The 14,144-nt window shown below is 47.7% G+C and overlaps 1 protein-coding gene across 3 annotated transcripts in view; it reads left to right on the top strand.

Moving 5' to 3' along the window:
- The window catches only part of PIWIL2 (piwi like RNA-mediated gene silencing 2), a 1,855,951-nt gene that overhangs the window by 1,251,227 nt on the left and 590,580 nt on the right, over positions 1-14,144 (top strand). For all 3 annotated transcript variants that reach the window (XM_085633754.1, XM_085633756.1, XM_085633755.1), the window contains one exon: positions 2,678-2,779. In XM_085633754.1, coding sequence (XP_085489880.1) covers positions 2,678-2,779 — 102 coding nt within the window. The remainder of the gene's footprint in view (positions 1-2,677; positions 2,780-14,144) is intronic.

Below are 14,144 nucleotides of genomic sequence, written 5' to 3'. Positions count from 1 at the left end.
GGAAGGGTTCAAGTGCCTGGGAATTAATATCACACGAGACCCCGGGAGTTTATTAGGGAGAATGTCGACAGCTACGAAGATTTGGTTGGAGATGTGACGCACTGGGGATCTCTACCGTTGATGTTAGTGGGACGAGCAGCCCTTTAGAAAATGGAGTCTACCGAGGCTGCTCTACATATTTCAGAACACACCACGTAGAATGTCACTGACCGTTTTCAAAGAGATCGACCAGGAAGTCCGTAGGCTATTGTGGAAAGGGGGAACGCCAAGAATAACACTGGCCAAATTGCAGAGAGGGGTCCATGATGGGGGTCTCGCTGTCCCAGATATTCAGAAATATTATTGGGCCTCACAGTTACTGGTTGTGAACGACTGGGCATTTACCGATCATCTAGACCCGGTATAAAGGGGTGTCAATGATTAATAAAAAGTTAATGAATCTCTCCCCAGACTTGTTAGGTCCCCTGAGGATGGCATGGGAAGGAGATCTGGGGACGCTTGAAGACGAGGACTGGGCTGAGGCCCTTTAGGACCCCCGGGAATTAGCTATAAGGGTGCAGTTTAGATTGGTCAAGCTTAAGGTACTCCATAGGGTCTATTAAACGCAGGCACTCCTGCATAGAATAGGTGAGGTGGAGTCCCCTCTGTGCAAGCGGGTCTGCGGAAGCGAGGGGGTCCTTTTTCCATGTCCTATGGGATTGCCATCTGGAGCGGTACTTCTGGACATGGCTGGCAACAGTAATGACAAGGGTGGTGGGGATGGATGTCCCCCTTGAGGCCAAATGGTTGCTCCTAGGGTTTAAAGGGGAGCACGACTGGCCCAGATATAAAGAAATATGGCTGAGGCTAGCAGCCGGAGTGGCTAAGAGGAACATTGCCCGGGCATGGGGATCTACGTCATTGCCGGTGGATACTGACTGACAGGTAGACTTGGATTGGTGCCAAAAAGCAGGATATGTGATGTATACTGCCAGAGGGTGCCCTGGGGAGTGGGAAAAGGTCTGGGGGGCATGGATGGCATACAGGGGACAGGGCCATAAAATTGACAGAGGACCGGGGGGGGGAGGGGGATAATTGGTAACAGAGTAGGGATGAAATAACCGTATTGATGGGCCATAAAAGCACAAAATCTGGATGTTGAGACATAATGGAGGGATTGTTTGGAATAACTGAGACTTACTACGTACTAGTATGCAACTTATTATGTGACTGCTATATGGTATGTAAAGCCTTTATTTTGTTTTTTTATTGGTTTTCAATAAAAAAAAAAAAAGAATTGGTTGTGGGGAAGGCTGCTCTGCTATATTTTCCAGCATTTATGATGGGCCCAAGACAGAGCTCTTCAGCGAGCGTCTGATGTGGCTGCCATCTTGGCCATGCCCCAGGGCTTTACATTCTCTTGATGTGAAAAGAAGTCTGAAGTTTTACCTAGATAAAATCAAAACATTAAGAGGTCAGACCACCTCTTCATTAATTATGGCCCAGTGAAAACATGTTTGGCATCGTCAAAACGATCTCTAGGTGGATAGTTTCCTGTATACTTATCTCATATCAACTAGCCAAACAATCTATCCTTACCTAGTGGGCCTAAAGCACATTTTACAAGAGGAAAGGATGCATTTGCGGCCCTTTAAAGAAATGTGCCTGTTTCAGAAATATGCAATGCCGCTACATGGAAATCTGTACATACTTTCACTAGGCATTATTGTCTGAATCTTTTCCGGTACTTGTTGGATGTCCGCTTCTTGTGGGATGAGCTTGCTGTTCTATTCAGTGGTTATGACTAGTGATGAGGACCCCCTGGAAGAAAAGGAAAAGTTGCTTAGCTGTAATCCTAGTTTTCTTTCAGAGGAATCCTCATCAAAGCCGTAAATAACCCTCCCATCTCCCTGGACAGAAATGGTTACAGCTCTCAACAGGTACTTCTTTTCTCTCTCTCTCTCTCTCTCTCTCTCTCTCTCTCTCTCTCTCTCTCTCTCTCTCTCTCTCTCATAGTACTAACTTGGCACTTCCTAATCCTCTTCCTCTTGTTTATCTATGCTTTTGGTGAACACTGAAGGATATTTTGTTGTGTTCTGTCCTTTACCTTTAAATGTGAATTACAGCTTTAAGTCTGTTTCATCTATTTTCCCTAATTTGCTCACATGTTTATTTGAGAGTAGTTACATGCGCTTATGGTTCATACAGATGCACATACGGGGGTGGGGGGGGGGGGTAATGAAAGTATAGAAAGAGCATAGAGCAGTATCCCTGTTGGATAAAGCAGAGATTAAAGAATGCAAAGAGAATATGCTGGCTGTCTGTGTTACTTTGAAGAGTTTGGCAAAAAGAATTTCAGAGACCAAGGGTTGACTTCTGTCCTCAACTCCAGACTTCACCATCTCTCAACCTACCAGGCATGTTAATCTGGTTTGGGTGGTGCATTGCTGGTCTCTACTATTTTGGGAGCTATCAGTTTTTTGTTTATAGTGTGGGGCATAGGCACTATGCAGTACAGTACAATGTACTGCCGGAGTATTTTGTTAACACCGACAGTTTCAGGAAATGTGTTTGAAATAAGCTCTACTTTCTTCATCTCTTTCGATTACATAATCTTTTTCCCATTAGTGTTGGGAATTCCTTTGTTTCTTTTCTTCGTTTTGGTTTAATTTCTAACAAAGGCCTGTGTGTTTTGCAGAGTAATGTGCAGATGGTGGTTTGCATTATTACAGGAACCCGAGATGACTTGTATGGTGCTATAAAAAAGCTCTGCTGTGTGCAGTCTCCTGTACCTTCTCAGGTAAGTAGTTGTATATTTTATTGCTTATTATAAGTGGAAAATTATATTTTCTTGTAAAATAGTCCCGCTCTACCAATGACTGACAGTTCCCCCAACCACATACTTACTCTGACAACCCTTTCACTTACTCAGTATTGGTTTGGCATATTATTTCAAGTATTGAAGGAGGTTGAAGTGATGCAATTTGTTTACAATGGTCTACCTCTCATGTTGGTACAGCTCCATCTGTTCCCTGGCGATACTTACCCTTTACTCAAAAAACAAAATAAAATAGTTAAAAAATAAAAAACATAGCTCTCCTTCACAACCCCGTTGCTTTCTTCCCGCCTCAGGGATCATAAATACATAAGTCTCAATGTTCGGGTTTCACATTTTCTTCGCTGTCGATAACTGCAGCATTAGATTCTCAGTGTGCATGCCTTCTCATAGGACTCATGCTTATTCTGCAGCTCAACAGGTTCTAAGATTCACATGTTTTGGGTGCTGTTTTTCATAAGCTGTTGATTGATGTGTAATCTTCGTTTAGGTGGGTCCTCCAACAAAGTCTGCATCCCTAGGCTCACACCGTTCTTATCCCACTTCCACTCGAGGTGTTGGACATCTAAGTAAGGAAGCAAGATGTAACTACACCTGTTTTTAAGAAGTCATCCGTTGATGAAAGGGCTTTAATTGTCTGCTGGTAACTCAGAAGGGAGAAGGCACTGCAGTCCTAAATACTATTGTTTAAATAAGGAGATTATGAAACCACTGTCAGAACACTACTCAAAAGTATTAGGGGACTTACCCCAAAAACTTCTCTAATACCCAGTATTACTGAAGAGGCATTGCATTAGACCATACTCAGTAAGAATGAACATGCATTCTTTAACAATCCACATCCCAGTAATCTACAAGTTGACCAAAATATACAAGCAGCTGAAGTTCCTGGGCAGAATTAGGTAAGCTGAAGTTCCTTGGGGCGCCTTATATTGTTGGACGGTGGCTGAGTTTTGGAGCATTTAGGTCAATATGTTAACATTTACATTAAACCTATCTTTGCTGTCCACCAGAGCATGCTTCAAGAATAACAAAGCGCAGTGCTAATTAAAACTGTAGAAAATATGCCATTTGACATATTATCACAGATCCTAGTTACAATGGACATAAAGTGCATTTATTCCAGTATGCACCATACTGCGGCAATTAGATGACATCCACCCGCCCCAAAACAACACGGCATTCTACTGAGCTGAAATGTTTAATAACCTTAATTTACACGATTTTGAGTTATTTCGGATTCCTCAAATACGTCTGTTACCAAACTACGGTATCAAAGGCACATGTTTCATGTCCAATCTAGAAAAATTCTTCAGTTGTTATGAGCTAACCTATATTAATGCATTCACAATCCATAGCTTGAAAATGTACCACTCTAAAGGAGGAACATTTATAATGACTTTGCCATGTGGACAGATAATTATACCGCCCTGTAAGAACTATTTGAATGGCTTACCTAATTCTGCCCAGATATACAATTCACTAACACCATTCTTTATCTGACCATTACCGTACAGGAAGATAAACTGTTGACAACTTTATGCTACAGATTGGCTGCTCAATGTCCCACTGACACCAGCCAACATCCACATAATTTTTGGGACAACTAGTCTGTATGGCAATTTTCTTATGAAACACAAAAATACAGTCTAAATATCAGAAGTGGTGCAGCTTTGCAACTAGAAAATATTTAGGATTTTATTGTACAGTATTGTTTTGCAGCATTTATAAAGCTCTTCTTACCACTATGTGGGGCACTGAAACGCTTTCCTACATGGTTAGCATGCTACAGCATATAGAGTGTGTGGTTGGAAGGATGTTGTCTTTGTTTTGATCCTATGTGGGAATTGTTTACATGTTGTGCCTGATGACCACCGAGGTGTGGTTATACTGTTATGATATGCAGTGCGTAGCAGTCTAGTGAATGTTTGTGTGAGGGACATATTCCCAGTTTTATGATTTTCACTATGCTGACCTCTTTGAACAGCTATGTAGGGCCCTTTATGGTATTTCCTATGATTATAGTGTGCTTAATTTGTTACTGCACTGGGTTTTTCATTCTGAGATTATATGTATATTTGTGGTCCTGAGCTTGCATGGTTCGAAGGAGAGAGAGTTATTATCATCCCATATCTGAGTGTCATTGTGAGATGAAAGGAAGTGGCCAGAGTGTATAGATATTTGAGACCTGTATTTGTGGGCTATATTAAAGTACTCCGAATTGTCCAGCAGTGTTTTACCAAACTCTTCAGTTATATCATGCCTTTTCATCTGTCATGTCTGGTGTTTTGACTGTACAGTACCGGTGGTGAACAACCCTCCTAGCAGATATGTCATTTATGAATGTCGGATGTATAATTTACAATGTGCTGCTGACCGCTGTATATTACGGTTTTAGTATTATTGTGGATCATATCTGTCATATATAACAGTACATAACTATATAGTGCTACCGCAACTCATAAGTCAGCCTTTATTAGCTTATCTTCATATTGAAAGCAGTTTGGTGGCTGGGTTGCTTCCAATCTGCAGGTTGTAAGCGAAGGATTGTGCTGGAGGGTGTGACTGTCTTTCTGGGCTCTGTTTCCCTGATGTGGGGTGGTGCAGTAATCTAGGAAATAGCCATGTTTTCAACTGTTTTCAGAAATGTTTATGCTCCTTGGGGCTTCTAAGCTGGCTGGTAGTGAGTTCCAGAGAAATATAATGTGGGGATTAATTTTATGTAGTGTATAGTCAACAGTGAAATCCAAAGTATCGGATAGAGACATTAACCGCAGATTCTTACTTTTGAATTTCCTAGGCATCAGACTGGTTCTCGAAGATTTTTCTTTGAGCAATACCCTTGAGCACCGGTAAGTGGCGTCGGTCGGCTCTGTGTGACGTCTGCAACGTTGACATCCGTGTCACCTTTAAAGACACCACCTCGGTGCACTGGCATCAGTTCTTTTATTTCTGCGCTACTCAAGCACTGATCTGTCAAGAGAGCTACTCTCTATCACTTTTGGACAGGATGTTTCAAAGTTTTGGTGACCCCTTTTTGGTGTGTTAGGATTTTTTCATCATGCCGAGGAAGACTTCGGGTTTCAAGCCATGTGGTTCTGTCACCGCACCATGTTAGTTACAGACCTGTACCTCGTCTGCCTGGTGTGCCTGGAGTGCAACCACGACTCAAAGTCGTGCTCTGACTGCCGGTCCATAGCTCTGAAGACTTTGAGGGAGTGGTCCCTAAAGCTGCTTGCAGGCTGGCAGTCTTGCCCACATCGGGCTACTCCTCTGAGTTCTCATTCGCAGTCCCATTCAAGAGGAAGGTCCGGCAACCTTTCGAGGAGTCCCAAGTCCTCTTCATCCCACTCCAAGTCATCTGGGCACTCCAGTAAGAGGCACAAAAAAAACATAAGAAGACAAAGGGGGCTTCGCCTTCTCCCTGTCTGTCGACCGAGGCAGCAGAGGAGTCTCTACTTTCTAGGCCTTGTTCTTTGGAACGCGTTCCTGTGTCGGCTTTGCACCTCCCCGACTTTCTGGGAGTTGGAGCAACCCCCGCCCAACGATGTGAATTTTCTGGGGCCATGCACCTCATTTTTGGACCATCTGACCCCACTGTTGTGCCTTCAGCCCGCGGGGTCAGAGGGGGCTCCATGGGATTCCAAGCCTGTGGCTCCAGCGCCTACGACTCCCCATGGATCTGGACTGATGCCGGTCGTGCCATTGCAACGTTTCCTTGCCTACCCTCCCCCCCCACCCGGTGGCACAAGCCCTATTATGATCGCTGATGACCTGGATTGGCGCCTACCGATACTGGTGCAGATAGAACCTCCAGGTCCTGGGCTGTTTCCTCTGCCTTATCCTGAATGGCTAGGTGTGGAGGAAGTTTGGGAAGAGTCGCTGGACCCTTTACAAGACCAGCCATACCAAGAAATGGACTAGTATGAGGAATTGTGTGAGGACAGTGGACTGGATACTGCTCCAGATTCTAGCCTGCTTTCTTCCCCTAACGTGGCTACGGATGAGGGAGGATAATATGCTATGGTGGTGCGAAGGGCAGCTTAGTTCCTGGACCTTCAGCTTCCTTCCATGGCGGTCAAGACGAATATCTTGATGAAGGTCCTTCATAAACGTTTCTCCTCTTCGGAACTCTTGTCGCCTTTTAATGAGGCCTTAACAAATGTCCTGCTGGGCACCTGTTCTAAGCCCAGCCCAGGGGCTCCTCTGAATAGGATGATTGCCCGCTGTCACCGCCCTGCCCCGGGTGACCCAAATTTCCTCACTACCCACCCTACCCCGGAGAGCTTGGTGGGCCAAGCCTCTACCTCCCGCGGCGCATTCCCTTCCGCTCCCTGGATAGGGATTCCAAGAGGCTGGATAGTTGGGGTAAGATAATCTTTTCTTCCACCAGCCTAGCATTGCGGTCGGTGAACACTGAATGCTTATTAGGTCATTATTCCTACTCCCTGTGGGAAACAGTTTCACAGGTGCTGCCACAGGTCCCGGAGGAGGCCTGGAACGTCCTCTCTCAAGTGGTATCAGATGGGAAAGATGCAGCAAAGTTTGCCTTTCGTTGTGGTCTCGACACGATCGACTCGCTTGGCAGAGCGTTTTCATCGATGGTGGCTGTTCGATGCCACGCCTGGTTGAGAACATCTGGCTTTTCAGGGAATGTTGAGGACTCTCTTGCTCCAGGACATTCCCTTTCATGGCACTTGTCTCTTCGGAGATAAAGCAGATGGCGCTGGAGCGCTTTAAGGACTTGTTGGGTATGGCAAAGTCCTTGGGCTTCTCAGTGGCCACATGTCCCCAGTCTTCCTTTCGCCCCTTTCGTGGCTACCAAAGGGGCTTTCAGCCGTGCCAGCCATACCCCAGCCACAAGACCACACAAGTTCAGCAGCCTCTGCGCCGCCGAGGGCGCGGCTCGTTCTGACCCATGGGTCAGGCAGCCAGAGGTCGGATCTGTCCTCCACCCGCACTGCAGTCCCAGCCTCCAAACCCTCCTCATCTTGCCCTTCCAGATCATGGGTGGCCAGTTGCTGAAAGGATCAGCTATCGCCTCCAATCACATCCACCGATGGCAGACTACCCCTCCCGCCATGCGTCATCTTACGACTGGCTGACGGAGGATCATCTAATTTTGCTTCAAGAGGAAGTCATGACTTTCTTGGCCAAGGAAGCCATAGAGAGGGTTCCGGAGCCAGAAGTAGGCTGTGGTTGTTATTCCTGCTACTTTCTGGTCCCGAAAAAGGACAAGGTTCTATGTCCTATCCTAGATCTGCAAGCCCTCTACTACTTCCTCAAAAAGGAAAAGTACAAGATGCTTGCACTGGCTCTGGTCTTGTCTGCCTTGGACCCAGGAGACTGCATAGTAACTTTGGACTTGCAGAACGCCTATTTTCACATCTATGTCATGCCTGCTCATCGTTGCTTCCTGCGGTTTACGGTAGGCTGTGAGCATTTTCTCAGTTCACAGTTCTCCCCTTTGGCCTTACCAGCAGGCCTCAATGTTCACGGATGTAATGGCGGTGGCCGAAGCTCATCTGCTCAGATCAGGGGTGCCAGTCTTTCCCTATCTCAACGACAGGCTGCTGAAGCGGACTTGCCGCAAGCTGTCGACTCCCACCTCCTGTCTACGGTGGACCTCCTGCATTCGGTGGGGTTCACTATTAACGTGCCGAAGTCACACTTGAATCCCTATGAGATGCTCCTCTTCATCAGAGCTGTTCTGGACACAGTGCAGTTTCGGGTATACCCTCCTGAGCGGCGGGTCCAGGATATACAGACTATGATACTGATGTTGCAGCCTTTATCCTAGATTTCGGTGAGAATGACACTGAGGCTGCTGGACCTCATAGCTCCCTGCATCCTGCTAGTTACACATGCAGGCTGTGCAGTGGGACCTGAAGTTTCAGTGGGCGCAGCATCAGGGGTATCTCTCAGACATGGTCCAGATTTTGGAGGGAACTGCACGAGACCTGCAGTGGTGGCTGACAAACCGCGTTTGGGTCAGAGAAAGTCTCGGAGCATGGCCATCAATCCTTCGATCAGACTTCCCCTTTGGGAGTATCTTCTGTTACAGCAGCAGGGGACGGTTCTTCACCCAAACCTGTCCAGTGCTCAAGAAGATCTACTAGACTCTCCGGACTGGGCATGGAGAGTCTAGTATCCCGAGCTTCTCCAACTGAGCATTGATCCTCCGATCAGGCTGTCCCTTTGAGAGAATCATCTGTCGCAGCACCAGGGGAGGGTCCTCCACCCAAACCAGTTACCTCTGTTCCTTCTTGCATGGAGATTGAGCGGTGACAATTAATAGCATTCGATCTTTCTCCCAAAGTTTCTAGTGTTATTTTGGCAGTCAGACGTTCCTCCACCAAGAAAGAAGGAAGAAATTTGTATTATATTGTACAAAAATGGCCTCACCTTTTGAATTACCCCATATGCAGCATTCCACAGAAGCTTTTATCCATAGCCCTCCCACGTCAATGAGGATGTCACAATGGAATGGCTCTGCACGCAACTCTGCGTGACATCATCAGAGCCATAAGAAGACCTATTCGGCGTGCTGACATCAGTTCCCTTCTTTCTGCGCCATTGACGCGTAACAGTTTTTTCCAGGGCTCTCCATTTCTGGGAGGTTCTTTGTTGTAAGTACTTTGTGTAATTGTAGCAGCGATCATTGCTACCCAGAAGTAGTCCAGTTTTAAGCCATGCAGGGAATGTGGGGGTCTTGTGTCGATTACAGACCTCCGTGAAGATTGTTTTTGGTGCTTTTCATTGGACCACAGTGTCGAGGGGTGTTCGTCATACAGGCACATGAACCCCAAAGCCTTACAGGAGAGGTAAGCCAAACTGTTTTGTCCAGGTGTGAGAGGCTGACTTAGAATATGGCGCTTACTTATGTAAGTGTAGCACCCAGCATTAATCCAGACAACCCTTAAGGTGATTTTAGTGGTTTTAGACAGCCTTGGAAAGCTCTCTGGGTTGGAGCTGTGGAGAGCTGACTTCAGCTTGTTTTACTAGTACTTAATCTTATGGTATAGGTTAAGTGAAAAAGAATCACACAGTGTAGTTATAAAAATATGTATTTTATTACAAACACTCACTAACACATTGCAATATTTCCTACCCGGAGATATATTCACAATACACACAATACTTTGAGACTAGGACACGTAAATAGCAAAAATACACAGTGGTCTCCAAGAAGAGACCAAACCATATGCTAAAATAGTGGAATGCGAACCACAACATAACTCGAGACAGGACCCAGAAGATGTAGAAGAGCCGGGGACCCAAGGAACCACCCAAGGTGATTATCTAGGAGCCCCACAGAGGTCGAGTGCAGTGTGGGAATAAGACTGCGTGCTCAATGTTAGTCAATAAGTAAGTCGCTTTTGCAGTTTTAAAGAAGAACCCTTCCCAGTGGATTCTGAAGAAACCCTGTGAAAGATGGAAGATTGGAGAGTCACCCCACCCGTGGATACCCCAGAAACCAGGATACTAACACCCGTGAAGCCTGTTGCATAGGTGTGAAGTGACCTCGGAAACTGCCATAGACCACAATGGAGGACTTCAGGAAAAGTGCCGCTGGAGAAGAAGACAAAGGAGTTCGGAGGAACCCAAAGGTGGATTTGAGGTGAGAAGAACCTGCAAGCAGTGGGTACAGAGTCTATGCAACTCAGAAGTGACCAGGAGGTTTGGAAGATGAATGCCCACCGATGTCAATAGATGAATTACAGGTGACCGTACCCTTAAAGGTGCAGCTGTGCGAACTAGGTTACGCTATGGAAGACCAGGAGCTGTTCACGAGCTGTCCCACGTCAGATGTCGAGAGCCAGGGGGTCAGTGTCTGGCAGGGGCACCAACAAGCCTTGATAGCGGCAACCAATGTAGTCGTTGAAAAAGGTGCAGTGTCGGGACCAGCATGTTCCAGGTGACTCACCACAAGCAGGTAAGTCAGAGTAGGCCCTGTGCAAGCAGGGAAGCCGACTGGACCCAAAGAAGACCCTCAAGAGAATCTACGGGCCGAAGGCACGGGAGGCGCAAGAGGACCTCTAGCAGCTCACCAATGAAGAAGCCCACGGTGCAGAGGAAGCGGTGAGGGCGAGAATCTTGGCTGCAGGAGATGCTTGAGGTTGGAGCTTCTTGGAGCCTGAAGATCTCTGAGTGAGAGCATCTACAAGCCTTAGGCAACGGCAAGTCAACTCGGTACACAGGAGTTGTGTTCCAGCAGTTCCGACAAGGTATACTGGCCTCAAACCCGGTATGAAGACAATGCAGGCCTCTAGGGAGTTGCAGAACTACCACCTTTGCTGCTGAACCTTTCGGAGTCCTTGGGAGCCCAGGATCAACAGACTGGTCAGCTGCATTACGGTGCCTGTAGATGCTGGGAAGTGACTCCTTCAACCCAAGGGAGATTCCTTTGGGTGTCTTGAATGCCCCCAGGCTGTGTGAAGATCCTGTATGGAGCACGGGCACTGACGTTGCAGAAGACTGGCAGGACGACAAGACCAGGAGCAGCACAAATCTCCCCTGTTGCAGTCTCGTTTCCCAAAGCAAAGTCCAGATGGGCGAAGTTGAAGTGGTGTTCGATCTGAATCTTGTCCCATGACTAATCAAGGGACCCACCCACAGGTAAGCCCTTAAGTACCCTTAGGAAAGGGTTGGGATGATTCAGGGGTCCCTCCCAGAGGAGGGGCTGGATAGTGGGGAAGATAATCCCATGTCCTTTGTCCAGTTTTTCGCCAGAGCGGGAGCCAACGTCTCCCTGAACTGGTTTGAACTGGAGTATGTAAGGGGAGCACCAATTTGCCCTTAAAGCAGTCTGAGTAGCGCTGTCAAGCGCCCCCACCCTGTCCCAGTACACTAAACCCTGTCTGGGAGGTGGTCACACCTCCATGTAACAAGACACCTATTGTTCTGCCTTCCCCTGCTCGAGCCTTGCTCCGCAGCAGGAGGGCAGAATCATCTCTGGTCGGCAGCAGCCCTAGCTTACTGTCTGGTTCTATGAGACTGGTACCGGGAGCACCGAGGGCCTCCCGGAGGAGCTTTACAGTGCATGGAATCATACCTCCCACACCGTTTACGGTGTGGGGGTATGATTCTAACATGTTTGATCCCAAACATGACAGGGTTCGTTACAGCCAGTTTATAGATGGTCATCGTGTAATGACGCATGGCCACTCTATCTTTCGGAATGGCTTATTCATTTACAACCCTGGAGAATGGACCTTGAAGGTTTTAGGGGTGCCCTGCTCATGCAGGGGTGCCCTCACACTTAGAATCGAGCACCCTGCCTTCAGGACAGAAAGGCCTGCCTTAGGGGTAATTATAGGTATCTGAAAGAGACTATTAGTTATAGATTTCTTACCTTAGAATTACCCCATGTATCAGACTGGATCCGTAGAATTTTTCTCAGCAGTTACTCTGCGCGTCGGTAGGTGGCATTGGTCGACTTCATGTTGGTCATCGGCGTTGTAATCGCCGGGATGACATTGCGGTATCTACTTAGACGCCGTTCTTGCGCGCTGTCCTTTCTTTCTTTTTCTTTGCCTGCCAGCGCAGATCCAGAGAGAGCAGTACCTTTAGTCACTTTTTGACTAAAGCTTTTTCGACTTTTGTCGACATCTTTTTCGAGTTGTTTGACTCCTGGTGCACATAGTGGTGTCCCATCGTCGGACCGGTTTAAATCCTTGTACTCCTGTCACAAGCTGATGTCTGTTAATGATCCGCACCTCGTGTGCCTCTGGTGCTTGGAGCGCGAGCGCGACCACGACCCCAAGTGCTCTGACTGTTGGGCCATGAACCTGAAGTCTTTGCCGGAGCGGTCCCGAAAGCTTCTGGAGGCCCGGCAGCCAGCTCCGCGCCGCTCAAGATCCCGGTCAAGACGAATGTCGCAGGATTGGTCACGGAGCCACCACCATCATTCCTCATCGAAGTCTTCGTCATCGGGTGAGTTGAAGCACAAGAAGAAGGTGAAGAAGCATCGTCGCTCTTCTTCTCGGCAACTGTCGACCGATACGGGATATGTGGAGGGTCGTCGCCATCCGGCTCCGCTTTTGGAGCCTGGTGAGACGGCTCCAAGCTTCCCTCCCTTCTCGGGAGCTGGAGCGTCCCCTGCCCAGCTTTGTGCTTCATCCCTCTGACAACGCCTCCGTCATCTCTGACGCCGGTTGTGTCCCCGGCTAGCGTCGACCCCGGCCTCCCCCTCGACTTGGACACGGAAGAGGACCGGGGCCAGAGGGTACTTTTGTACTTTTGTTCTTCCCTGGTGTTCCTTCTCGCCCTGAGTGGCAGCCAGAGGCAGGTGAGGAGGACTGGGAGGGGTCTATTGACCCTTTGGCAGACCAACTTGAAGAGCTGGACTGAAGAGAGGAGTTAGGTATGCCAGTGGTATGGATACTTCCCCAGACCGTGGTATGCTTTCTCCCCCTACCGTGGCTGCGGAGGAGGGAGCTTCTTACGCTATGGTGTTGAGTAGGGCGGCTAAAGCTTTGAGCCATTAGCTTCCTATGGTTGCAGTCAGGACTAACCTCCTGACTGAGGTGCTTCAGTCGGTAGCAGCTTCTTTGGAGCCCTTGCTGTCTTTCAATGAGTCCCTCACTGGCATCCTTCTGGCTCCTGGTCCAGGCCCAGCACAGGGGCTTCTGTGGATAGGATGATCGCCCGATGCCACCGCCCAGCACCGGACAACCCACTTTTCCACTCCCAACACCTTACCTCAGAGAGCTTGGTGGTCAAAGCCTCATCTTCGAACTGAATTGCTTTCCCTACAGCTCCTCGAGATGGGGAATCTAAGAAGCTTGACCATCTTGGGAAGAAGATGTTTTCTTCCGCCAGCTTAGGACTGCAGTCAGTGAACACCGCATGTCTCTTAGGCCGTTACACACATTCAGTGTGGGACACGGTTGCGCAAATGCTGCCACATTGCCCGGAGGAGGCCTGAACCGTGCTCACCTGTGCTGTTGCTAAGGGTCGAGACGCAGCAAAGTTCACCATCCGGTGTGGACTGGATACTGCCAACTCGCTGGGTAGGACGATTTCCACGTCAGTAGCACTGAGACGCTATGTCTGGCTGAGAACCTCTGACTTCTCTGGGGATGTCCAATCTACCCTTTTCAAGTGTGTCAATAAAAACATGGACTAATGTTTTATTATGGTGTAATGACAGACATATACTATTGTTCAGTATGTCTTTTTTTATCAATTTCAGGATTTGTGGCTTTTCATGACGAAGGCGTGTCTCACGCAGAAACGCGCGTCGAAGATTTATTAATTTGCCACTTGTATTGTTTTTGTTGATCAATTTTAACCAATATTGTCAAGCTTTTTTAATTCATGATGA

The sequence above is a fragment of the Triturus cristatus genome, chromosome 11, assembly GCF_964204655.1.
Source record: "Triturus cristatus chromosome 11, aTriCri1.1, whole genome shotgun sequence".
Lineage (NCBI taxonomy): Eukaryota > Metazoa > Chordata > Amphibia > Caudata > Salamandridae > Triturus > Triturus cristatus.
Note: the sequence above shows the minus strand (reverse complement) of the source record. Positions and strands in the feature narration are given on the sequence as shown.